This window comes from Mercenaria mercenaria, chromosome 5, assembly GCF_021730395.1.
Source record: "Mercenaria mercenaria strain notata chromosome 5, MADL_Memer_1, whole genome shotgun sequence".
NCBI lineage: Eukaryota > Metazoa > Mollusca > Bivalvia > Venerida > Veneridae > Mercenaria > Mercenaria mercenaria.
The window spans coordinates 52,008,574-52,035,308 of record NC_069365.1 but is presented as its reverse complement, the minus strand read 5'-3'; the positions used below and the strand labels follow the sequence as shown (position 1 = coordinate 52,035,308).

Sequence of the window (26,735 nt, the reverse complement as noted above, 5' to 3'; positions counted from 1 at the left end):
ATTCCGGAATATATTCTTAATCGCAACGACCACTAATCACATGATACACTTGTGTCACATGATCAGTGTAAAATGGCAGCTACGCAGACTTCAAAATCGATGAATTTGGCTGTATTACTCTTGATTGTGGGATTGTCAGGCTGTTGTGGGGTAATATTCCATGCAGAGATTAAGGTTGACATCTAAATTAAATAATAGTTTTTGTTAAACCATATTTTTCGATGATGAAATTATTTGAACGCTAGCAAGACATTTCGACCCCAAGACATTTCAACCCCAACAATTCGACCCCAAGACATTTAAACCCCAAGAGACAATTGGACCCCAAGACATTTCCACCCCAAATCCTTGAATATTTCAGGCTGTTGTGGGGTAATATTCCATTCAGAGATTAAGGTTGACATCTAAATTAAATAATGGTTTTTGTTAAACCATATTTTTCGATGATGAATTTGAACGCTCAGCAAGATATTTCGACCCCAAGAGTCATTTCAAACCCAAGAGACAATTCGACCCCAAGACATTTCAACCCCAAGACATTTCAGCCCCAAGAGACAATTCGACCCCAAGACATTTCAACCCCAAATCCTTGGACATTTCGACCCCATTCTATTATATGCATAGACTAGTAGGTTAAAAGATGTTATTAATTACTTATTTGAAAAGTGGTGTATTTATTTATCACTTGTATAACATGCAATAGAATGACGGAAACGGGATTGTGTTGATCTTTCCTTTTTTTAAAATGTGATATAGGTTTGGAAAAATTTTAACATGCATGTTTAATACTAGGATACTTGAGTAAATTAAAACTGCTTATTTACCAAGTGTGCCATTTAGATAATATTAATGCCTCTGCTTAATTACCAAGTGTGACTTTTAGATAATATTAATGCCTATGTATTTATGTTGTAGGATTAGATCCCAGGAATTGAAATGGTATAACATGTATAAGTACCATCAAAATATTAAATGTTTCTCAGGTATGCGCATTACTTCTATATACTAATTAAAAATTCTAAAGCCCCTCAACATTTTTGGCAATTTCTTTCACAATAAAACAGTACACGTTTGATATTTCTCATAAATATCTTAGTAAGAAATTACTTAAGTATCAACAAGATTAAATATCAACAAAATCGCTAAGTGTAAATGTATCATTTTATTCATGTAACCCTTTTCATTTTTATAAAGCATCAAATGATCAGCAAAAATAAAAGTGGATGCATCTGAAATATATTTGGCATTATATTATGATACTGAAACGACAAAAATACATAAGCACAAAGTTTCTTCTGTAAAAGATAAAATGATACTTTACTGTAGTGGCATGTGCAATGACAATGAAATTGTTGGTTGTAGTTAAAACATATATACAAATTTTAGCTCCGGTCCATTGAAATTTAATTTAATCAGTAATATAATTAGAGTACTTGGTCACACTAAATTCGCACCTTTTTAGGACCCTTTTACTGATAATTTATTTATTGTCATTATAATGATTAGGTTGTTATATTAAGAACCAATATATTAAAACGCGGGTATATGTTTAACTATTTTGAACATCTATATATAAAATTAAAATTGTTGTATTTAGAAAAGGTTGTGTTTTGAATAAAAGTTATAACTGGACATACTGTCATAGATTGTAAGTGTTACATGTGATGTATTGCACCCTCACAATTTATTGGTATGTTTAGTATACTAGGTATTACCATTTTCAGTATTCATGCATGTATATATTTTACAATACATTGTTATGTATAACATGTATCATTTATATATTATAATATATTATATATCTTTTGAAGTTCGTAAAAATACTGTGGAAGTTATGGCCGTTTCTTAAACTGAACTATTCATGTATATTTTCCATGTGTAATTAATGTATTGCTGTGATTATTGTCTTTGAAATATTTCTAGCTTATTATTTGTAAATGATGAAAGGCAAAATGTTTTTTGCTGAATATGCCAGTAAACTTGAAACTATATATTTAACATGTTGAGAGTAGAGTTCGTGAACTGGTATAGATATCAATGGATCAGTTTTTAATTATAATGTCATAATGCCATTAAATTTATATTTCGAAGAATGTTTTTCTTTTATTAATATACTTTAGTATGAAGATAGTTAAACAAGAAATAGTAAAGTTATTAGCATATCTGCATTTTCCGGACTGTCCTAATGAGACCACTTTGATGTCCAAAGATCAAGTCTTTAACAACCACACAATAGACAATATTAACAATTTAAAGGTTAACACGTGTCATTGATCAATTAATGAGGTGTTAAAGGATTAACTGACAGACAGACAGACAGACAGACAGACAGATACTTTATTCACCCAAGGTATATGATATACAACATGAGGATATGCAATATGTTTGTTTTTTTTGTTTTTTTTTAACAATGTATTGTTTGTTCCGGTAGCAGTCAACAGAATATAAAATATGAACTATTAAATTAGCAGTATACTCGTACCTCATAACTCGATCATTTACATAGGTGCAAATTACTTGTAATCTTTCTATTCAAGATTATATCTGATCATTTCTGGTTCATTAACACACATATTTAATTATAAACACATGTATACAATGCACTAATAAGCAAAGTTATTTTACTATAATATGGGTAACTATTTCTTGCGCGGAGTAGACAAATGACAAATGTAATTAGGTCTGTGAATGAGGACACATTTACATATGCACGCAAAAAACAGAAAAAGTGATTTTTACGTTGCTATATTTAGACTGTAGAGTTAAAACAGGTAAAAGAAGTGCTGAGAATGTCAACAACTGGATTAACTTCTTAAGGTAGGCAATGTTCTTTCTATAAATACTAGCGTCTACTTTCTGAGTTTTGTATGATCGGGTGGTACTTCTTAAAACTTAGCTAATATTACTCTTACCAATTTACAAAAGTCAGCTAATTTAGATTCATCGACGGTCTGCATAAATGCTCGCAAAGAGTGATCATTATTGGTGAAATTACAGTTTTTTAAGTAAATATTTCTCTTACTACTGAAATAATCGCACTTAAATAAATAATGCTGTTCATTACTGATACAATCGTTATTGCATAGCGTGCAGATACGTTCTTGGTAAGGTGTTCCGTCGTAGCGACCAGTTTCTACTGGTAGTCTATGATTACTAGTACGGAATTTGAAGAACGTTTTGTAGTCTGTTGTTGAAAGGATATTAAAGTATTTTTCGTATTCTAAGTTATATTTAAAGCTGTTATAAAAAAGTCCTTTGTTTGAAAGCTGCATTTGACCATGCCAGTTTTGCTTGAACTGGTCGATTAACGTTTGTTTTATTAATTTGTGTGTGCTATATGCTATGCTTCAAACACCTAATCAACCAGGTGTAAACATTTCTGTTGATTGTTAAATTGAATAAACTATATTTTAAATTAAATCCATAGTTACGAATTTTTAATTGTGTACAGTACTAACAAACTACTCACACAAAAATATATTTTACATCATTTTATATACATACAGGTATTAATACTAAATGGTCTAACTCAGTAACATTATTTCCTCAAAAAAAATCTCATAATCGTTATACCTGATCAAAGAGCTATAAAATATACTTCTTTGACCTGACCAAAAAGATTTCCTAAGTTGTGTTTTTAAAGTCAATTGTCCTCAGAAACTAAGTCAAAGTAATATTGGATCAAAGCATAAAAATATTTCTGAGGGGTTGAAATGTCTTTGGGGTGGAAATGTCCAAGGAAATTCAATTTTCGGGTCGAAGTGTCTTGGGGTTGAAATGTCTTTGGGTCGAAATGTCTAGCATTCATTTGAACAAGTTTTGTTTCATTGATAGTCTTGGAACCATGGGCATTGCAACCAGCATATTAGAGATTTTATACAGGTGAAAAAGTCAAAAGTCAATGTGCTGGAGATCTTATAGCCTACACAAGTTCAGACTGTATAGACTGTCAGTGACACTGGAGGTGCTGCCAAAGTCGTACATAGCCCAACTCACTGCTTTTCGTTGGGCCGCTTCTATTTGATATATTTGGGTTTTTGTGTATGGAGAGCAGACTTCGGAGCTATATTCCAGCTGTTGTCTGACGAGTGTCTGATATGCCATGTACTTAAGGGGATAGGCGCGCCTCCTGTGATCTGGCCTGGCAAAATCTATGAGAGCTGAATACAATAATTCTCACGTCCAGCTACTTTTATGATGACACTTTTATCATATACCTCCACCTTTTGTTTGTTGTTTTGTTTTGGAACGAAATCTTCAACGTTTTAACAGTTTTTTGACATTTTAATAGAACTGATTCTTCTTTTTAGCTCGACTATACGAAGTATAAGGAGAGCTATCCTACTCGCCCCAGCGTCGGCGTCGGCATCTTTCCGCGTCCCCACCTTGGTTAAAGTTTTGGTGCACTTTCTCTTTTTTCAACTTATCTCTGTAATTACTTGATGGATTTGATTCAAACTTGAAATACTTATTCCTCATCTTCATCCACATCATCTGACATAAGGGCCATAACTCTGGCACCAATATTTCATGAATTATCCCCCCTTTTCACTTAGATTTTCAGGTTAAAGTTTTGATGTACTTTCACTCTATCTCTGTTATTACTGAATGGATTTGATTCAAACTTAAAATAGTTGTTCAACATCATCACCCACATCATATGACACAAGGTGCATAACTCTGGCACCATTTTTTCATGAATTATGCCCCCTTTTTACTTAGAATTTCAGGTTAAAGTTTTGGTGCACTTTCACTCTACCTCTGTTATTACTGAATGGATTTGATTCAAACTTAAAATAGTTGTTCAGCATCATCACCCACATCATATGACACAAGATGCATAACTCTGGCACAATTTTTCATGAATTATTCCCCTTTTTACTTAGAATTTCAGGTTAAAGTTTTATGCACTTTCACTCTATCTCCGTTATTACTGAATGGATCTGATTCAAACTTTAACAATTGTTCAACATCATTACCCTTATCATATGACACAAGGTGCATAACTTTGGGACCAATTTTTCATTAATTTTTTCCCCTTTTTACTTTGAATTTTAGGTTAAAGTTTTGATGCACTTTCACTCTGTCTCTGTTATTACTGAATGGATTTGATTCAAACTTAAAATAGTTGTTCAACATCATCACCCACACCATATGACACAAGGTGCATAACTCTGGCACCAATTTGCATTAATTATTCCCCCTTTTTACTTAGAATTTCAGGTTAAAGTTTTGATGCACTTTCACTCTACCTCTGTTATTACTGAATGGATTTGATTCAAACTTAAAATAGTTGTTCAGCATCATCACCCACATCATATGACACAAGATGCATAACTCTGGCACAATTTTTCATGAATTATTCCCCTTTTTACTTAGAATTTTAGGTTAAAGTTTTATGCACTTTCACTCTATCTCTGTTATTACTGAATGGATCTGATTCAAACTTAAACAATTGTTCAACATCATTACCCTTATCATATGACACAAGGTGCATAACTCTGGGACCAATTTTTCATGAATTATTTCCCCTTTTTACTTAGAATTTTAGGTTAAAGTTTTGATGCAATTTCACTCTGTCTCTGTTATTACTGAATGGATTTGATTCAAACTTAAAATAGTTGTTCAACATCATCACCCACACCATATGACACAAGGTGCATAACTCTGGCACCAATGTTTCATTAATTATTCCCCCTTTTTACTTAGAATTTTAGGTTAAAGTTTTGATGCACTTTCACTCTGTCTCTGTTATTACTGAATGGATTTGATTCAAACTTAAAATAGTTGTTCAGCATCATCACCCACACTATATGACACAAGCTGCATAACTCTGGCACCAGTATTTAATGAATTATGCCCCTTTTTGCTTAGGATATACTTATATAGTGTTTTGATACATTTTATCTTTACCTCTCTTATTACTTTAAGTTGATATTTTTGACATAGACTCAGGCTATTGTGCAATATCTTCATCCACAATATATTGGAGTCATTAAACACTCCAGTGACAGCTCTAGTTTCCGCAGATGTGCCCAGTTTCACTATCCAGCATCAAAATAGTCGAGCGCGCTGTCTCCTGTGACAGCTCTTGTTGTTTGCACTGTTTATAGAACTTTGCAGGACATACATATTAAATGAAAGTAGTCTGGCAACATGCAATATACAAAAGGTAAAATACAGATATTTTTTCTGCCTGTTTGTATGTAATACTTATAAAATACAAGACGTATTTTTGACAGAACTTATGTAGGTGTATAATAAAATGGGCTATTTCTAATCTGTTGCAGACCCCTACATTTGGTATTGACTACGACAACAACACATTTGTGATGGATGGTAAACCTTTCCGCTATATATCTGGAAGTATCCATTATTCAAGAGTTCCATACCAGTACTGGGACGACAGGCTTCACAAGATGGCTGCTGCTGGGCTAAATGCTATACAGACGTAAGTACCAAGTGTGCTTGATGAGATTTCCATACATAACTCTTCATCAAAGTCTAAAAAAGCTTCATGCTGTGAAAAACAGAAGTCTTTATTATGTATATGTATTACTATAGATAGAAACAAGGGGGTCGCCATGGCTGAGAGGTTAAGGTCGATGACCTTGAATCACTTGCCCGTTGTCATTGTAGGTTTCAAAACCTTGCTTTGGGTCTAAAATTCTGCACATGAGGAAGCAATTAAAGCAAATTTAAGAATAAACGATGGCTCTGTCAGATGCTTGTCCTGTGCGGGAAATGTCCAGAACGGTACCTGGAGTCTTCCACTACCATGAAAAGCTGGAAAAGTTGCCTTATGACCTAAATCGTGTTGCTGTGACTCTAAACCCAACAGAAATAAAGATGAGCTGCGCCATGAGAAAACCAACATAGTGGCTTTGCGACCAGCATGGATCCAGACCAGTCTGCACATCTATGCAGTCTGATCAGGATCCATACTGTTCGCTTTCAAAGCCTATTGCAATTAGAGAAACCGTCAGCAAGCAGCATGGATCCTGACCAGACTGCACGGATGCGCAGGCTGGTCTGGATCCATGCTGGTCGCAAAGCCACTATGTTGATTTTCTCATGGCGCGGCTCAGATAGTTACAAAATTTTACAGGGCAGACTATTATATGCTTGCTTATAAACTGTGGAATAATACGAGGACATGAATGACCAAAATGAGCAGATTTTCTGTCATAATGGCCTGTTTCTGGTTATACCTGGTCGCCCTGTTTAAAAATATTGCTTTACATCAAAACAACACAAATATTTCCAAATATATACATGTATTAGTAAAGTGCTTGATTTTCTTTTATTTTCCTACATTTTCAATGAAGTGAATCTTAATATTTAATTATCTTATTTGCAGCTATATACCCTGGAACATACATGAGACAGTACAAGGTCAATATGACTTTGAGGGACAGCAAGATATTGTGACATTTTTCAAGACAGCACAGAAGTACAACCTTGCAGTGATATTGAGGCCAGGGCCTTATATATGTGCAGAGTGGGAATTTGTAAGTTGCTGCTAACCTGGTGAAAAGTGTTTTATACCCCAGTCACACATACGGCGCAGATAGCTACGGACAGAAACGTAGTAATCCGTATCGATCTGTACCTGAGCCGTACCTCAGAGTAGTCATTCGTATTAATCCGTACCAAAACGTGGTCAAAACAGATTCAAAACTTATTCCAAACTTGCAAGTTTCTCCAACTTTTGAACATGCACAAATTATTGTGTTTGTGTTAAGGTTAGTGTCTTTTTCAACAATTTTTCAATGATATATAAACACTGGTGTCTACTTGTAGCAGTGAGTGCAATGCCCAACTTTATACTGCTGCCTCACTGGAATATCGATGCCATAAACATGTTTCGTGATACCCCACCCAGTCACATTATACTAACACTGGGTTGACCAGTCCTAGTACTAGCCTCTTACTGCTGAGCGTCAAGCAAACAAGCTACTTAGTACCGCTTTTCATGTGTTTTGTATGACACGGCCAGGAAGCGAACCCACAGCCTCTTGCACTCAGATCGGCTGCTAGACCACTAGGCTACCAAGGCGATACAACAAATTATTTGTAGTAGTTAGAAAATAACAGTAGTAGATGTATATGCAAACTTGATGTTGTGTCATTTGGTTTATTACTGTTCGCTATACTTGTATTTCTTATTATTGATATTACATTGTAACTCATTTGGTTGGAATGTATTTCTGCGTAATATTGATGTAATATTTGGTAAAATATTTCAATAACTTCATTTTTGACTGAATATATTTTTACCTCGCAACTAATATCTAAACTAACTTTTGTCAGTCCTGTTGTTGAAACTCTAGATGAAAGGGAGGTAATCAAATATTTTTGAAATGTATTAAAGGGACATACCTTCAGATAAACATCAAAAATTCAACTTTTCAAGACAGCTAGCAATTGATATTAGATATTAGATATTGAAAATGATAAACCAGTAGATATTTTAATATGTGTATGATATAAGTTTCAATAGCTTAACTAAGGGTTTTAAGAGTTTCCTACTTATTTTATTGACTAAAAAGATATTTATTTAGACAAAAAACTTCTTCAAATATACAGAATTTCTTCAAAATGTCTTGCTGATGTAATTTGTAACCATTGAATTAAAAGTATTTGCAATGAACCGCACCATGAGAAAACCAACATAGTGCGTTTGCGACCAGCATGGATCCAGACCAGCCTGCGCATCCGCGCAGTCTGGTCAGGATCCATGCTGTTCGCTTTCAAAACCTATTGCAATTAGAGAAACCATTAGCGAACAGCATCCGCGCAGGCTGGTCTGGATCCATGCTGGTCGCAAACGCACTATGTTGGTTTTCTCATGGTGCAGCTCATTTTCTAAATTTCAAAATAATAACAAGCAGTAGAACTTCGCTTGCTTGCACTTGACGGGATGGGCAAAATTTGTTCGAGTTACCAGTAGTTCAAGTAATTGAACAACAGACATTGATTAGAGATTCTACCAGGGCCTGACAGTGACTTCGAGCAAGGGAAGGTGTTCGAATTATCTGGGTTTGAGCGAACAAGGTTTGACTATAAATCTGGAGTGCATTTTGAAACCCAGAGGATTCCTTCAGTCTTCTCACTGGTTCCTGTATTAATATAGAAGATTCTGGTTCCTGGCTTTTCTAGGAATATTCTGCTTATTGTTAAGATGACAGACTTGTTAATGTGAGAGCTTACTACAAACAAGATTAATGTATTGGTCTATGAAAACTCACTCATGCAATAAGTGAAAAATTCAGTTTACTTGTATTTTTCACAGGGAGGACTTCCTGCATGGCTATTGAAGGATCCAAGTATAAAAGTTAGGACCACAGACCCAGGTAAGCTTGTGGTCACCAATGAGCACCCATATGGTGTTGATGATATATTTAGCTTAAAAATAACAAAATGGCAAGACTTTGCATTTCACAAGCAATGAACCCTGCATTCGTTCTCTCAAGCACATTTTCTGTGTTCTGATTCAACTTTGTTCGTAAACAAGTAATTCGAAATACTTTGTGCATATCATTTACAGATGTTTTATTATCTTTTCTGAACCTTTATACCTCATGTTGTGTTATAATTACCATGAATTTATTAATTATCACTTTTTTGATGGACCTTAGTACATGTATATGCTGAAACACATATTTAGTACGTTATTACGAATTTATCATTCTACTTTTTTTTTCTCTAAAGTATCTTTTCTCCATTTTTCTGTATTTTTGATAATTCACCTGTAGTTATGTCATAGGCTGTGTATTACAAGCAAGATGAGTCATATTATTTGCTCATATCATACTTTTTATTTCAGTTTATTTGAAAGCAGTTATGAAGTGGATGGAAAAGTTATACTCAGTTATCTCCCCTTTGTTGTACAAGAATGGAGGCCCAATCATAACTGTACAGGTATGACTGATTTTTCTCAACCATGGACATTTTTGCTCTTACCTTTCATGTTTCAAGAAGTCCAATACTCTCATTTTTAAAGCCGTCCTGTATATATCCCAGAAAGGAGAGATACCAGTCAATTATGTATGTAATATCTCCTACTTGGCAAAATTGTTACTTGGCCAAAGATATTACATAGCAAATTTATCCTTCAACTTTCTTTCATATATGAACGTTGTTAATTATTTACTGCTAGTACCAACCAAATAAGGAACACAGTTATGTTTGTAGACCTCTGTAACACAGAAGTACTTTCCAAAGAAGCATTTTCATACTTGTATTTAAGGTAGACCAAAATCCACCCCTTGCTCAATTTGATAGAGTGAAATAATCCCCACTTTGATATTGTTGAATAAAACTTGAATATTAAATAAAGATGAACAGAAATCAAACAAGATGACAGCTGTCAATATCTAAATGGAAGGAAATGAAGATGTGGATATAATTTTTAAAAATGAACAGGCAGATTTTGTCCACCTTGATTGAATTTAGAAGGATTTAGGGGAGGGGGGGTTTTGTCTGTATTCCAAATAGTAATATTAGAATTTGAATAAAGATGCTGAGTTTGAGGGCATAACAGAAAATCACTGTGACAGATTATTGTGACGCTTGCATGGAAGCATTAGTATCCATTTCTAAAATGGGTTTTATTTCATGCAACTTTTTTAGCCAGTAGGAATACTTTTGTAGATAGAGAATGAGTATGGGAGCTACCCAGCTTGTGACTATACCTATCTGGAAGTGTTACGTGACCTTGCTTGGAAGTACCTGGGTACAGATGTGGTTCTTTTCTCCACAGATGGGGATGGCGATGGATATCTTAAATGTGGTACTATCAATGGAGTTTATGCTACAGTAGATTTTGGAATTACCTGTGAGTATTGTACTAGCAGCTTGTAATATATTTTGACTGCATCAGTTTGATACTGGATTATTTGTGTTTAACCCTTACCGTGCTTAATTTCTATAATGAACTTGTCCATCTTCCAATTTGGACAGTACCATTAACTGTTAAAAGGGGTGTTTACGAAAAAGATTCTGACTGAAGAGCGAACAGTGCAGATCATGATCAGACTGCACAGATGTGCAGGCTGATCATGATCTACACTGGTTGCAAAGGCAGAAGCAATCATGTCCAGCATGGTAAGGATTAAGTATTTATTAAGAATCTATTCCGAAACAGAAATCCTGAAATTTTGTCTCCAGCCTCTTATAATTAACAGAAAGGAACAGCAGTTCTTAAAACTTATATTGTCATATAACTTGACTTGGTATTTACACTTCTAATGGCCTGCCCATTTAGCTCAGTAAGGAGACTGCAAGTCTGCATATCTCTAGGCTGTGAGTTCTATCCCTGGTTAGGGCATATGTTCTCCCTGAGGAATTAATAAAAGATGTTGTGTAAAAAGTCATTTAGTCCTCCACCTCAGATTCATGTTGGGATGTTGGCAGTTACTTGTGGAGAACAGGTTTAGTGTTGGTACAGAATCCAGGAAACTGGTTAGATGAACTGCCCACCATTAAATGACTGAAATACTGTAGAAAAATGGCACTAAACAGAAAGCGAACAAAAATATTTCTAAAGTAGTGTGCGCTAGGCATAGCCTGGTATTTTGGGCCGTATATTCACAACCATGGTTTGATTTCCATGATATGTTTGTGGATTTATTCGTAAGTTTTTGTAGGGAGATTGCATTGTATGGTCAGTTCGACACAAATTTTTCTTTTACAGATCATCCAGAGAAAAATTTTGCAATTCAGAGACATAAAGAACCAGAAGGCCCATTGGTAAGAAAAATTAACTGTACAACACTGCCATGAATTATTTAGCATACTGTAAAATCTTTTAATTTTGTGGGCATGAAATTTCATGGTTTTGGTCAAAACTGCAGTTTCGTGGTGATATGAGTTCGTGGATTTCAACTTTTGAACATAAAATGAATGGGAATTTTACTTGTTTGTTGGGATTAGAATTCGTTGATTGACTCAACCACGAAATCCACGAAAATTAATCCCCCACGAATATTAATGATTTCACAGTAATGCAAGACTGACAGATTGTCTGTGATTATTTAATATCATTGTGTACTCTTTTTTTAGCATTTATTTCATGTAACTGAAAAATGAAGCACGACCCTCTGATTGATTTGACACCTGCTTTGCTTTTTTTCTTCTTTGATTGTGAAGTAACATACATTTGTATGTTGTTTGTATAAAACTCAGTGACATAGCTAGACCAAGGAAAACATGGGAATTTTTACAGGAGATTAAGAGGGACATAGTGATTCTTCAACATTTGTTTTGTTTTTTGGCATTCTTCTCAGAAAAATGTTGAGGCAAATGCTTTCTTGTTTTAAACTACTGTGAAATCATTAATATTCGTGGGGGACTAATTTTCGTGGATTTCATGGTTGAGTGAATCCACGAAATTTAATCCCAACAAACAAGTAAAATTCTCATTCATTTTATGTTCAAAAGTTGAAATCCACGAATTCATATCCCCACGAAATTGCCGTTTTGACCAAAACCACGAAATTTCGTGCCCACGAAATTTAATGATTTTACAGTATTACTGGTACTGAAACCAGGAGCACTGTTCAGGATAAGTTAATGCCTAACCTAACTGAAATATTTTATGAAAAAGCATTAGATCCTGACCATGTTACGTTTGTTTCAGGTAAATTCTGAATATTATACAGGATGGTTGGACCACTGGGGACAGAATCACTCCACAGTGCCAACCGCAGCTGTGGCCAAGAGTCTTGATCTAATGCTTGCACTCGGTGCTAATGTCAATATGTAAGTTTACATTGTCTTGCCATTACAAGATATAACACTTTAAAATGTAAAGAGAACATAAGTTTAAATATAAGCTTTAAAGTATGGTTTTTTACATTGAAACTTGTAACATTCTACATTCATTAGCGCGGTATTTAACCAGGGTTTTCAGAATTTAAAACAATGTTATTAGACGGGTGATGGTGTTGTGGGGTGGTTGAGGCAGGGGATGGGGATAAACTTCACTGCACAAAAACTCGAACTTTGAATTGAGATATATATCTAAATGAAACTTAGCCTATAATATGTATAAGATTCTAAAAATAGAAAATATACATTTGCATAATTTCTCTTTGAATGTTATTTTAATGAAATTCAAATGAAATTTTACCTACAGTAAACTTATATCAGTAGTAATGGGATCAGAGTCAAGGTAATTGTTACTAAAAAATAGGAAAAACTAGTTTCAGCTCATTAACTTTACTTTGGATTGATATGTAGGAAAGGAACTTGACCTACAGGTAGTTCATTGAAAAAACCAAAGAAGAGATTGCATAGGGGGGCAGTGAGGTCAAGTTCACCATTACCAAATACTGGGATATACTTACCCAATATTTTAAAAATTCCACCAGAGCAAATTTCTCTGAATGGTTAGGCTTTGTTTCCTTTTTGATTGTTCAAATTTTCAAATTTAAATTTACCTATGATGGACTAATTTTGGTAATCTGAAAGAGCAATTTGATGCAGCTTTATTTCCTTCAAATGGTTTGTGGTGAAAATCTTGGTGTTCATGCAATTTCCACATCTCTTATTTAAATATCAAGTGTTTTATGTTGATTTCTTCATTGAACGTTTTTTTTTTTTTTTTTTTTTCAGTACAACCTTGTTTATACTATGTTTTCTTAACTTATATTCAGGTATATGTTTGAAGGTGGAACAAACTTTGGTTTCTGGAATGGTAAGATTTTCTTTAATTTTACTTTAATATTTGGATACAGCTTCCTTGTTGCTTTATTTGTAAAATTTGTGGTGTGTGCAGAGCTCCAGATAAGCTGCGTATTTGCATATTTATGCAATTAAAGTAGCAGAAAACCCAATTGACTTCATACAGTGTCTGTACTGAAACGCAATTGAAATTCCTAATACCCAGTTAGTTAAAAATCACTTGCGTATCGCATTTTCCATATTATAGAATGGGTACGAGACTTTAACGCTAGACAACAGACTGGTTATAATGATATGGCAGAACAGATTGCTATTTATCAGAAAAATCACAGGACCATTCAGTCTGATGGGTGTTATTTGGACGCTTAGTAAACAATTAATTACGCCGCTTCTAGTACTAAAAGCGGCGTGATATTCCAGTGAGGCAGCACTATAAAGTTGGGCATTGTGCTCAATGCTACAAGTAGACACCGTCGTTCATATGACTAAAAAATTGTTGAGAAAGACGTTAAACCCGAACACACACACACACACACACTCTAGTACTAAAAGAGGACGCAGTCGCAGAAAAAACATTTTTGCAGCACAAACAGACAAATTAGAAAGATATTTTGTTGTTCAACAAAGACCGTTATCTGTTTGTGATGATATAGTGTCACTGATACTGGCTGACATCTTACGGGAGAGCACATATTGCGGTGAACACATCATTCGGGATATTGTGGATGAATTTATCTTCAACTGCATTCAAAGTGCAAAAAAAACATGATGGAACAAAAGTATCCCAGAAAACATTAAATGATTGGTTAATGATATATGCTGTAAGCATGTTTCATCCAGTACAATTTAAACTACAAGAAAAAAAATACTCAATTGTTCGTACGAGATTGGTGAAATACCCAATTGGTTTTAGCAAATACCCAATTACTTCTGGAAAAGTCGAGTAATAATACATAGTTTTTTACGCAATTCAGATTTCCAGTACCCAATTCAGATAAAAAATGATGGGTAAATACCCAATTGCACTAAAAGCTTATGTGGAGCTCTGGGGTGTGTCTTGTGACTATAAAGAAGTGATTAGTGAAAGTGTTATATTCTGTAGAAAGCATTTTATTGAAACTAGCTGCTCTTGTAAAGTCATGACTGGTCATATTATTCAGTGAATAAACATGATTTGCAGTTAATTATTAACAGTTGTTTGGATTTACAATAAAATAATTGCTGTCTATTGCACTTAGAAATAAGAATGTTTTGATACCTATTTCATCAAAAAATATATTCATTTATACTGATATATTTTTCTTGGGTTCTGTTTAAGTTTGTATAAGATAAGATATTTAGAAAATATTTGTGAAAAAGTTTTCAGGATTTAGGTTCTAAAATTCATAGAAAGATTATTAACTGGATTTTTGTAAACTGTTAGGAGCAGAGTTCCCTCCCTTTAAGGCCATCCCTACAAGTTATGATTACGATGCCCCGTTATCTGAAGCAGGGGACATAACTGAAAAGTACAACTCTGTCAGAGATATTGTTCTCAAGGTAAATTGCATATCTGAAATGCATGAGTGCAAAATCACATATTTTTTTAATTGAAAAGTTATGTGGGGTATTATGCAAACCCGTTAGTTTACCTTGTCCACAAGTACTGTTTAGTACTGGAGTCTAGATTGTCTGATGTCAGAAGATTGATGTAGTTGATGTGTCTTCCATGTATACAAGCTCCTAAATCTAATGACCAAAATATTTAGTGTGTATGCCAATGTAAAATGGACTTTGGAACTTTATTTAAAAGTGCATGAACTAAAACAAAGTAGGTCATCATTGATAACTTTATCTTAATTAAGAAATTAAAACTGTATATTAAAGTTTAGATATATACATACTAGCATTAACACATATGTTTTGCAGATTTTTATGCTCCCCGAAGGGCAAGCATATAGTTGCCGCTTTGTCCGTCCTTCCGTTCGTCCGTACGTCCATCCATCCCACTTTTGTCTGGAGTATAGCTTGAAAAGTATTAATGGCATTTGATTGAAACTTCACATAATCATAGAGGCCATTGAGACAAAGTGCAATGTCACAGAATTGAAACTCTACCTTACCTAATTTTTGAATTATATCCCATTATTATATAAAATAAGGCTTGTCCGGAGCATAACTTGAAAAGTATTTAATGATATTTCATTGAAACTTCACAAAATGATAGACGCAAAAATTACACTTAATGATATATCCCTTGCTTTAATTATCCGCCTTTATTCAATTTTCTTCTTTTTATTATCTCCATTTTTGTTTTGTTACTAATACTTTATTCCCCATATTAGGACAAGCACATGCATCGGGGAGCATCATTCAGTTTTACCGATTCCTTGTCTCACTCAGAAAGAAAAGTATTGCTGAACATTTTATTTTTAGCTCACTGAACACATAGTGCTTGGGTGAGTTGATGTGATCACTCACCAACTGTAGTCTACACTTTTCTTCTAACCTCCCCAAAGACTGTTTGGTGGAAATTAATGAAGTAAATAGGTGGAATGTTCCTGAGATGTTCCTCTTCCAAACTTGTTCAAACTGTTGCACATAGGGCCAACTAGAGCTAAAAATAGAAAATTCTCCTCTGTTTAACTGTTGGTTTACTTCAGAATTAATCTTACATAAAATGGTCAGAAAAATATGCCAACCAGGGGAGCATGGTCACTTTTCTCTAGATGTATAGAATGAAAAGGTAAAATTTTTCTCATCAGAAACTGCTGGCCTGATTTTGAAATGTGTCACACAAATGATTCTTTAGTGACTCTCTATCAAGATTGTCAAAATGATTCTGATAGGTCAGAAAACATGGCAACCATAGGGTATGGTCACTTTTCCTGCCTGCATGATTATAGAATAATTTTTCTTGGGTGACCCTTTACCAAGATTGTTTCAGTTATTCTGATTTTCTGAAAAGCATTGTCCATCAGAGCGGAAAATACAAAACTCTCCAAGCACATGCAATCAATTCCTATACCACAGGTCATATTTTGAAGTAATTTCTCAGAAATATGGATGTGCGGGACAAGTCTAGTTTTCCTACGTATGCTCTATGGAAAACTTAAAATCTTCTCAACTGAATCTGTAGACCAGTTTTTCTAAATAAATTGGCAGATGTTTTTTTTGGTTTGCCAGTTTAAGCTGCGGAACACTGGTGAGCGAAATAGGGCCATTTTGGCTGTCTTGTTTTGAAATTGTTCAGTAATATTTTTAGACATAAATCTCTACAAGCAGGATATAGATGAACACATTAACCCTTCGCCTGCTAAATTTCTATAATGGACTGGTCCATCACTCAATATGGGCAATACCATTTATTATTCAAAGGGGTGTTTACTGAAAATTTACTGACTGAATAGCGAACAGTGCAGACCATGATCAGACTGTGCAGATGTGTAGGCTGATCTTGGGCTGCACTGGTTGCAAAGGCAGAATCATCTGCCGCCAGCAGGCTAAAGGTTAACTTAGACTGAGGCTATCCTGATTTGCCTGATGCATGATTATATAATTGTTCTCAGGAGCCAACTACCCATATCATCCAGTACCCACAAGTTATGACTATGACGCCCCGCTCACTGAGGCTGGAGATATCACTGATAAATATATGCAGCTTAGAAACACAATTGCTAAGGTACTGCTTTCTGATAAACATATGCAGCTTAAAAACACAATTGCTGAGGTACTGCTTTCTGATAAACATATGCAGCTTAGAAACACAATTGCTGAGGTACTGCTTTCTGATAAACATATGCAGCTTAGAAGCAACTTAGAAACACAGTTGCTAAGGTACTGCTTTCTAATAAATATATGCAGCTTAGAAACACAGTTGCTAAAGTACTGCTTTCTGATAAACATATGCAGCTTAGAAGCAACTTAGAAACACAGTTGCTAAGGTACTGCTTTCTGATAAATATATGCAGCTTAGAAACACAGTTGCTAAGGTACTGCTTTCTGATAAATATATGCAGCTTAGAAACACAGTTGCTAAAGTACTGCTTTCAGATAAACATATGCAGCTTAGAAACACAGTTGCTAAGGTACTGCTTTCTGATAAACATATGCAGCTTAGAAACACAGTTGCTAAGGTACTGCTTTCTGATAAACATATGCAGCTTAGAAACACAGTTGCTAAAGTACTGCTTTCAGATAAACATATGCAGCTTAGAAACACAGTTGCTAAGGTACTGCTTTCTGATAAACATATGCAGCTTAGAAACACAGTTGCTAAGGTACTGCTTTCTGATAAACATATGCAGCTTAGAAACACAGTTGCCAAGGTACTGCTTTCTGATAAACACTCCACTAAATTACTACTCTCCAATACGTATAGTGTAGCTTAGAACCACTTGTTAAAGTACCTCTTTCTAATAGATATATACAGCTTAGAAACACAATTGCTAAGGTACTTCTTTCTATTAAGTATATGCAGCTTAGAACCACTCTTGCTACAGCACCTCTTTCTAATAGATATATACAGCTTAGAAACACAAAAGGTACTACTTTCTGATCAATTTATACTGTTAATAAACACATTAGCTTAGACTCTGCTATCTGATCAATATACATGTAATAATTATACAGCTCAGAAACCCAGTGGCAAAAGTTCTGCTTCCTGATACTTGCATACAGCTTTGAACAAAGTTTCTAAGGTAATGCTTTCTGATCAAAATATACAGCTTTAAAAGCAATATTAGCTTGCGGTACTACTTTCAGAGATAAAATGTAGCTTAGAAAAGCAATTGTTATTGTACTTTTGTGAAATGCATGTACTTCAGAAACAGAATTGCTAAGATAGAACTTTTATCATCTGTGTCCTAGAAACAGTATTGCTAAAGTGCTGCTTTCTGCTTAACCTTTAGCCTGCTAAATTTCTAAAATGGACTGGTCCATCATTCAGTTTTGGAGATACCATTTATTATTCAAAAGGGTGTTCACTAAAAATGAACTGACTGAATAGTGAACAGTGCAGACCATGATCAGCCTGCACTGACATGCTGGCTGATCTTGGTCTGCACTGGTCGCAAAGGCAGAATCGTTTGCTGCTTGCAGGCTGAAGGTTAATGTATGTACCTCAGAACCTCAGAATTGTTTAGATACCGCTTACCGACATACATGTATGGCAAAGGTACTGCTTTATATATGCGCTTAGAAACATTGTACTGAGAAGTACATGCAGCTTTGTAAGGTTATTGTCCTTGTACTTCTCTATAATAATCTTTGTTTGCATTGAAATACAATTACTAAGATAAAGTTTTCTGATGAATGTTTGTTAATGAAATGCTTATTATTAATAAACTTCTATCTGATAGTTATATATGTTAGAAGCAGGGCTACAGAGATACTGTTTCCTTTGATATGTATGCAGCTCAAAAGCAATTTTCTAGATACCACTTTCTGATAAGAAATATTATGTTAATTGGGTACTGCTAGCTGAAATATTATTATATGATCACAAAATCTTAAGCTCTCCAGCAATGTAAACTGAAGGTTGAGTTTAATACTTTTAAAATGTGTAATGAGAAAATAAAAGAGAAAATTTCAAAATGAGGAGACTATTAGTTTAAAGGAGTATAGGAGTTAAGGGCATTACGGTAAACGTATAGCAGCTTAATATGAAATGTACATAGTGCTCACTAGAGTTTCTTTCCAGTACAATCCAGGGGCAAGAATGAAGATTCCCCCATCTACTCCAAAGTATGCTTATGGGAAAGTTCAGATGATATTTGTAAGTACATTGTATATATTTTTTGCTTGGCCACAGCAATATTTGTACAAGGATGTGAACTTAACATACCAGATCAAAAATATCTGTAGAGTTTGTTAAGTCAGAAAAAAATCATCATAACTAAAGACTTCAAGAATTTTGAGCATCTGTTTCTTTGAAAGGTAAAAGTACTAGATTTTTTTAAGCCTGAAGGGACGTATAATGTTACGACGCCAAATGTCTGTCCATCCATTAGCAATTTCGTTTCCGCTCTGTAACTCTTGAACTCCTTGAAGGATTTCGAAGAAACTTGACACAAATGTTCACCACATCGATATGATGTGCAGAGTGCATGTTTTGGATGGCTCACTTCAAGGTCACACTTAGGGGTCAAAGGTCATATGACTTTGTTTCATGTCCGCTCTGTAACTCTTGAACTGCTTGAAGGATTTATAACAAACTTTGCACAAGTGTTCACCACATCGAGACAACGTGCCGAGTGCATGTTTCAGATGGCTTACTTCAAGGTCAGGGTCACATTTAGAGGTCAAAGGTCATGCCTTCGGGCGTATATTGCTCCGCACTGCGGTGCTCTTGTTTATGATTTTTGAGTGTTGATAATATAAACTCATTGTTCAGCAAAGCACATAGGGGTGAAGGTTTGTAAAATGCCAATATTGCAACAAAAAAGTATGTTGAAATTGAAATGTGTTTTGAAATGGAGTTCAAGTGTATATTGAAACTAAAACGTGTGCTGAAACTGAGCATGTACATTTCATCTGAAATTTGATTTTAACTTTGATTGTAGGTTGAAACGGTGGTTTCATATGTGGATGGGACATCCAAACCATTGAGTTCTAAATATCCTGTAAACATGGAATCTATGGATCACGTATGTGTGTTTCTGTTTCCTTTAAAGTTATACTTGCCTAATATTTTGAGGTATTCTCCATCTCTTATTCCAGAAAAAAAATCTACTGCATTATCAAACAATAACATTCTAATGAAAAAACTGCACAGTGCAGAAGCAAACTAATTAATAATTAAATTATGTACATGGTATATAGAACCTTTGGTATTGGAGAATATCTCCTGTCAAGTGTATAAAATCAACTTACCTGTTTTAAAGGTTATAAACCTGAGGTTGAACACCAGTTTCCCAAACTACAGCATCTGATTGGTTGATTCTAAGCACATTTTTTAAGTTGTTCAGTGGCAAGGCTCCATTTAGACTCTGTTCTCTAAATTCAGCTTATAAATGTAGAACATAGGTATTGATTTTTCTTACCTATTGATTTGTAATCATCTGCCCTCATCAGATGACCCACCCTATAGTTCCAACCTTGTGAAATCTGGAAAGACCACTTTGTCACAAGTTCTGGCTAGGTTAAAACTAACAGTGGTGATGGGCAGTAGAATGAAATTAGGGGACCTTACCTGCTTTGAAATCATTAACCTTTACCTAAATTTCTAACATGAACAGGTCTATCATTCAATTTGGGCATTACCATTCATTATTCAAAGGGGTGTTAACTGAAAATTTACTGACTGAATAGCGAACAGTGCAGACCATGATCAGCCGGCACGGATGTGCAGGCTGATCTTGGTCTGCACTGGTCGCAAGGGCAAAATCATTTGCCGGCAGCAGGCTAAAGGTTAATTTTCATGAGGAACTAATTTTCATAGATTTTGTTTTTGAGTCCATCCATGAAATTTGATCCCAACAAAGCAGTATAACTCTTGTCCATTTCATGTTCAAAGGTCAAAGTCGACAAATTTATGTTTCCAGGAAATAGCTGTTTGGGCAAAACCAAACATTTCATGCCCACGAAATTAAATGATTTTATAGTACTTGGTCTACAAATATTAACACAGGAATTCTAGGGAATCTTGCACAGTCTGGCTCATCTTATCATACTTATTTTTCAGAATGTTTGAGAAGGGAAAGAATAATCCATGATTGAAATTTTTATATGTCTATTTATATTTTGCAGTATTATGGCTTTGTACTGTATGCACATGAACTGAAAGAGACAGTAACTGATGCTAGAATAGATCTGTCAGGAGCCAGAGACAGGGCTTACGTCATGACCATGTCTGGAAATACCTTGGTAGTACTACATTCATTCTAAGCACAGTTTGTTTATGTTGTGGGGAGGATTTTAAAGCCTAAGAAAAGTAACACAGAGATATTCAATGATTTTTTTATACATTGTAAAAGACTCCATTCTTTTGGCTTTTTATTAACTAAAATAAAACAGAATGCCATTGTTTTACAAATAAAAGTTTGATGTAAAAGCCATAATCAGACACTATGTGAAATCTCATATCTGATAAATCATAAAGGAAATGTTCATTGAAAACATTTTTTCTTATCTAGTAGTCTAGTGATATCTTGAATGTAACTTGCCAACAATGTATAAATAGAAAAAAAATGACTATTAATTTTGCAATTTTGTTTTAAAGGTGAAAAGGTACATTTTAGCACTGCTGTGTGAAAACCAATGTTAGGGGTTTGCGACCGTCAAGAATCCAGATCAATTCACATCCATACTATTCTTTTATCCCTACATCCATACCGTTCGTTTATTAGTTTCAGCACTTTTGTACAACTGATAGACAAACAGTATGGATCCAGATCAGCTGCACATCGGTGCAGACAAAATGCTGCCTTGCCATTTAACAACTTCACGGATGTGCAAGCTGATCTGGATCTATACTGTTCTCAAAGCCCTAACATTGGTTTTCACATTTGTAGGTAAGATACTTAAAGAATGTTTGCCATTGTCACCTAAATTGTGTTACTATTGTAGATAAACAGAGTTAAAAGATTTAAGAAATGTTTAATCAAATCAGAATCTTTCAATATAATCATACTGGCTTACTTTTGAAAATGACTTTTACAGGGAAGATACACATGTACTCCTGATCTACTGGATGCTCAAAATGTTTTTATCACACATGCTTACCTTGTATTTTGATTTGAAAATATAATGATTAGTAATATCTAATCAAATACTTACAGAGTTCAGTTGGAGTCGTGGAGAGGGACAGTGGGAATGCAACCTTGACCTTCAGTGCTAGAGCAGACGACAGTTTGTTTATACTGGTAGAGAACCAAGGTCGTATTAATTATGGAGGACAAATGAACAACAATCTAAAGGTATAGACTGTTGTCATGTTTTAGGGTTTCGCATTGGTATAGATACCTGGAAATAGAATGAAAAATACAGAAACAAATTTCATTTGGATTGACCAGCTATCATATAGTGTGGCAGTTGTTTACATCTACATGTGCTTAAAGTCATTATTTTGAGTAATAGACATGAAGTACTCATGCAGTAAAAGAAGGATTATGTGTTGAGGTGTTACTTTTGCCTTTTTGTTGGATTCAGGTAGTAGAATTGTCCTATCTTAGTTCGACTGTTCGAATAATAGGTAGAGCTATTGCAAGATTTAAGAAATGTTTTATCAAATCAGAATCTTTCAATATAATCATACTGGCTTACTTTTGAAAATGACTTTTACAGGCTGTTTTTGTATGTAAGCTGGTTTCTCAATAACTGCTAGAGGGAGTGGATTGAAACTTCACTCACTTATTCACTGTGATGATCTGACATGCCGTACACAGGTTCAATAACTCTACTTTGCCATTTTGCCCTTTTTCGACTTGGCAGTTTTGGTTAAGTTTTTGTTTGTAAAGGTCTATCCCAGTACCCATTTGTAGGAATGGATTGAAACTTCACACACTTGCTCACTGTGATGATCTGACATGCAGGGCACAAGTTCCATAACTCTGTTTTGCATTTTTACAAAATTATGCACATTTTTCTTCTTAGCATTTCTTTGTTAAGTTTTTGTATGTAAGCTGGTATCTTAATTCCCACTAAAATCTGACAGCTCTTGTGTTAATGCTAGTCAGTGGTATTGTTTCTATGTAGTTTAGAGTCCTTTCTTCGAAAAATATTTTTTGTATCAGGACAGCTCTTGTGTTAATGCTAGTCTGGTGGTATGTGTCAATGTAGTTTAGATTCCTTTCTCCAAAAAATATTTTTTTGTATCAGCATAGATTAGGGGTCACATTTGCTTTTGTATTAAGTGAATCAAATTTGATTTTGAGCACTTGAAATTTGAGGTTTTTAACTGGTTTGATATAAAATGAATTTGCTTTTGTGTTCTTTTATTGGAGTAAGATCGAAACGTATATAGAGTTTTGCTACTATTTTCAGGGTTTAATTTCAAATGTTACTTTGAATGGGGATAATTTGACAGACTGGCTAAACTACCCAGTGAATGTTGAAAGTGACATCATAAATAAACAGATTGTGAAGTCATCATCTTCAAGAATGCCAGCTTTAGAATATAGCATACCTTCAGTGTACTCGGGACAACTGAAGATAATGGATGAGCCAATGGACACATATTTAGACATGTCTTTATGGACAAAGGTAAAATAGGAGAATGGTATTTTTTGTCCAGGAGTAGTATTGAAAAGGTTCATACAAAGTAGATTAATTTTGCTTATTAAAATATTCACAGGTTTTATATTTGTGAGCTAGATATCTTTAATATATACCAGTTTGAATTGTCTTTAGAAATTAGAAAAGTATGTATACATAATTGATTGCCACGGGCATGTGTAGTGAACTGCAGAATTTGTTGGCTACCATGCCACAAATTTCTTGTATTAGCAAATGTGGTTGCAATTTGGATAACTACTTTGTGACTTGTCATATGATTATTGTTGTAAAATTATTCGGGGATCTATGCATGATAACTACGGCCTTACTTTTTGGTTTGTAATTGTTCTGATCTACGTATGTTGGATTACAGGCAACAAGATTTATGAGATATTAAATATTAAGTATACATGTTGAATTTTGAGGTGGGGCCTCTTTGATCAAGCGATTAAAGTTGCTGACTTTGAATTTCGTCCTCTGAACCCTGCTAGGGTTGTCATGTGAAGAAGTCATCCAGTTGGGTTGTGGAAGGTCTTAAGTTCTATCTAGGTGCCCATCTGTGCCTGAAATTAAGCCCAACAAAGAGTTCGGAGGCAGCCTTTTTAGTCTAGTTAAGATGTTAGCTCTGAGAGGTTAGATATGCAAACATTTACATTGTTTTGAACACAACTTTGATTTCATATGTTAACACTAGCATTTGAACTCTGTTGTACAATTTGCATATGTTAACATTTAGGTACAGAAAAATGAGGAGACAGCTACAAGTGGCAAATTTAATTAATTCGCTAATTGAAAAGTTTTTTCTAGATGTTGACATAGGTTGGCTATTTATATATTTCAGGGTCAGATATTTGTGAATGGTTTGAATCTCGGAAGATACTGGCCACATAAAGGGCCACAAGTCCGACTGTATGTTCCCAAATACGCTTTGAAGAAGGGTACCAATAACATCGCATTAATAGAGCTGGAGGAATCCCCGTGCCAGAACAAAGAACAGTGCTATATTTCATTTTATGATAAACCCTTGATAAATGCAACTGTAAGCCCCGATGTCAGTCATGGACTGGTACCAAATAACATGGACAGGATGTTTTATAGAGGAAATTTAACTTTTTCTGAAAAATATACAGGAAAGGTTGGATCAGGAAGAAGACAGCTGTCTTTCTTTGAAACAGTTTATGACTTTGTAATGAAAATTGTTGAAACCAAATGGGGAATCTTGTTTCTGTGATAAAAATATCTCCATCTTTCTAGTCCTGATGACTTTAAACTTGTATATGTTTTGCTAGTCAGTATCACCTACATGTTTCGAAATAAAATTGATATTTTGACATTTTTGCATTATATCTAGTATAGTATTGTATAATTATATCTTTACATATTTTATGCAAAATAAATATATTTTGAATAACAGGGTTTTTTTATCATTCTAATCCAATTGGTGCTTGTGTGATGTTTGTATACTTGTAAAATTCTGACTTTGAAATAAATATATTTCAACTAAAAGTGGATAAACTGTAATATAAATGTTAGACATTTTTGCCATTTAATAAATCTTTTTAGCTCACCTGAGATCGAAGTGCTCAAGGTGAGCTACTGTGACCGGAGTTTTGACCCAATCTTATGAGACTTGGTTAGAAAGTTTGTCTTGATGATCTCTAGGTCAAATTTGAAACTGGGTCATGTGGGGTCAAAAACTAGGTCAGTAGGCAAGATCAAAGGAAAATCTTGTTAACAGTCTTAGAGTTCACAGTTTAAGTTTGAAACTCAGGGGAACTGGTCAGAATGTTTGTCTTGATGACCTCTAGGTCAGGTTCGAATCTGGGTCATGTGGGTTCAAAGACTAGGTCACCCCCGGTCTAATGAAAGGAAAGACTTGTTTACACTCTAGAGGCCATATTTATGACCCTATCTTCATGAAGCTTGGTCAGAATGTTTATCTTGATGATCTTTAGGCCAAGTTCGAAACTGGATCATGTGGGATCAAAAACTAGGTCACTAGGCCAGATCAAAGGAAAATCTTGTTGACATTCTGGAGACCACATTTTTAGTTTGAAACTCACGAGAATTGGTCAGAATGTTTGTCTTGATGACCTCTAGGTCAAGATAGAATGCTTTATGTGGGGTCAAAAACTAGGCCACCTTATCAAAAATCAAAGAAAAACCTTGTGTATGCAATAGGGGCTGCATTTTACACTGGATCTTCATGAAATTTGACTCAAAATGTTTGTCTTCATGAAATCTAGGTCAAGATCGAATATGGGTCATCTGGGGTCAAGAACTAGGTCACCTTGTCGAATCAGACAAAATAGGGGCTGCATTTTTCACTGGATTTTCATGAAATTTTATCAGAATGTTTGTCTTGATGAAATCTAGGTCAAGATCGAATATGGGTCATCGGAGGTCAAAAACTAGGTCACCTGGTCCAAAGAAGTATAAAATACACTATTTATTTTTATAACTCTGCCTGGTCGAATCAAACAAAAACATTGTGTATGCAATAGGGGCTGCATTTTTCACTGAATATTTGTGGAATTTAATCAGAATGTTTGTCTTGATAGAAACTAAGTCGAATATGAGTCATCTAGGGTCAAAAACTAGGTCACCCGGTTATATAAAAGAAAAACAGTGTGCGTGTGCAATAGGGGCTGCATTTTTCACTGGATATTTGTGAAATTTGGTCAGAATGGAGTCAAAAACAAGTTCACCTGGTCAAATCAAAGAAAAACCTTGTGTATGCAATATGCATTTTTACTGGATATTCGTGGAATTTGAATAGATTATTTCTCTTGATGAAATCTAGGTCAAGTTTGAATATGGGTCATCTGGGTGTCAAAAACTAGGTCACTTTC

The 26,735-nt window shown here is 34.7% G+C and overlaps 1 protein-coding gene across 5 annotated transcripts; it reads left to right on the top strand.

Annotated features, from left to right (window-relative positions):
- Window positions 1–11: 11 nt before the first annotated feature.
- Window positions 12–25,294, top strand: LOC123557208 (beta-galactosidase-like). Of its 5 annotated transcripts, none has more exons than XM_053543551.1 (16): window positions 12–150; window positions 6,291–6,451; window positions 7,361–7,511; window positions 9,296–9,356; window positions 9,830–9,924; window positions 10,657–10,840; window positions 11,699–11,754; window positions 12,644–12,765; window positions 13,662–13,702; window positions 15,113–15,228; window positions 19,370–19,444; window positions 20,232–20,315; window positions 21,418–21,534; window positions 22,449–22,586; window positions 23,653–23,871; window positions 24,725–25,294. In XM_053543551.1, exons 1-16 carry the CDS (start codon window positions 73–75, stop codon window positions 25,112–25,114), a joined length of 2,088 nt encoding a protein of 695 aa, XP_053399526.1. In that variant the 5' UTR covers window positions 12–72; the 3' UTR covers window positions 25,115–25,294. The 5 variants fall into 5 exon arrangements, with proteins under 5 accessions (XP_053399526.1, XP_053399524.1, XP_053399525.1 ...); XM_053543549.1 differs by having other exon boundaries at window positions 55–174; XM_053543550.1 differs by lacking the exon at window positions 15,113–15,228 and adding an exon at window positions 17,238–17,350 and having other exon boundaries at window positions 56–174.
- Window positions 25,295–26,735: the final 1,441 nt, after the last annotated feature.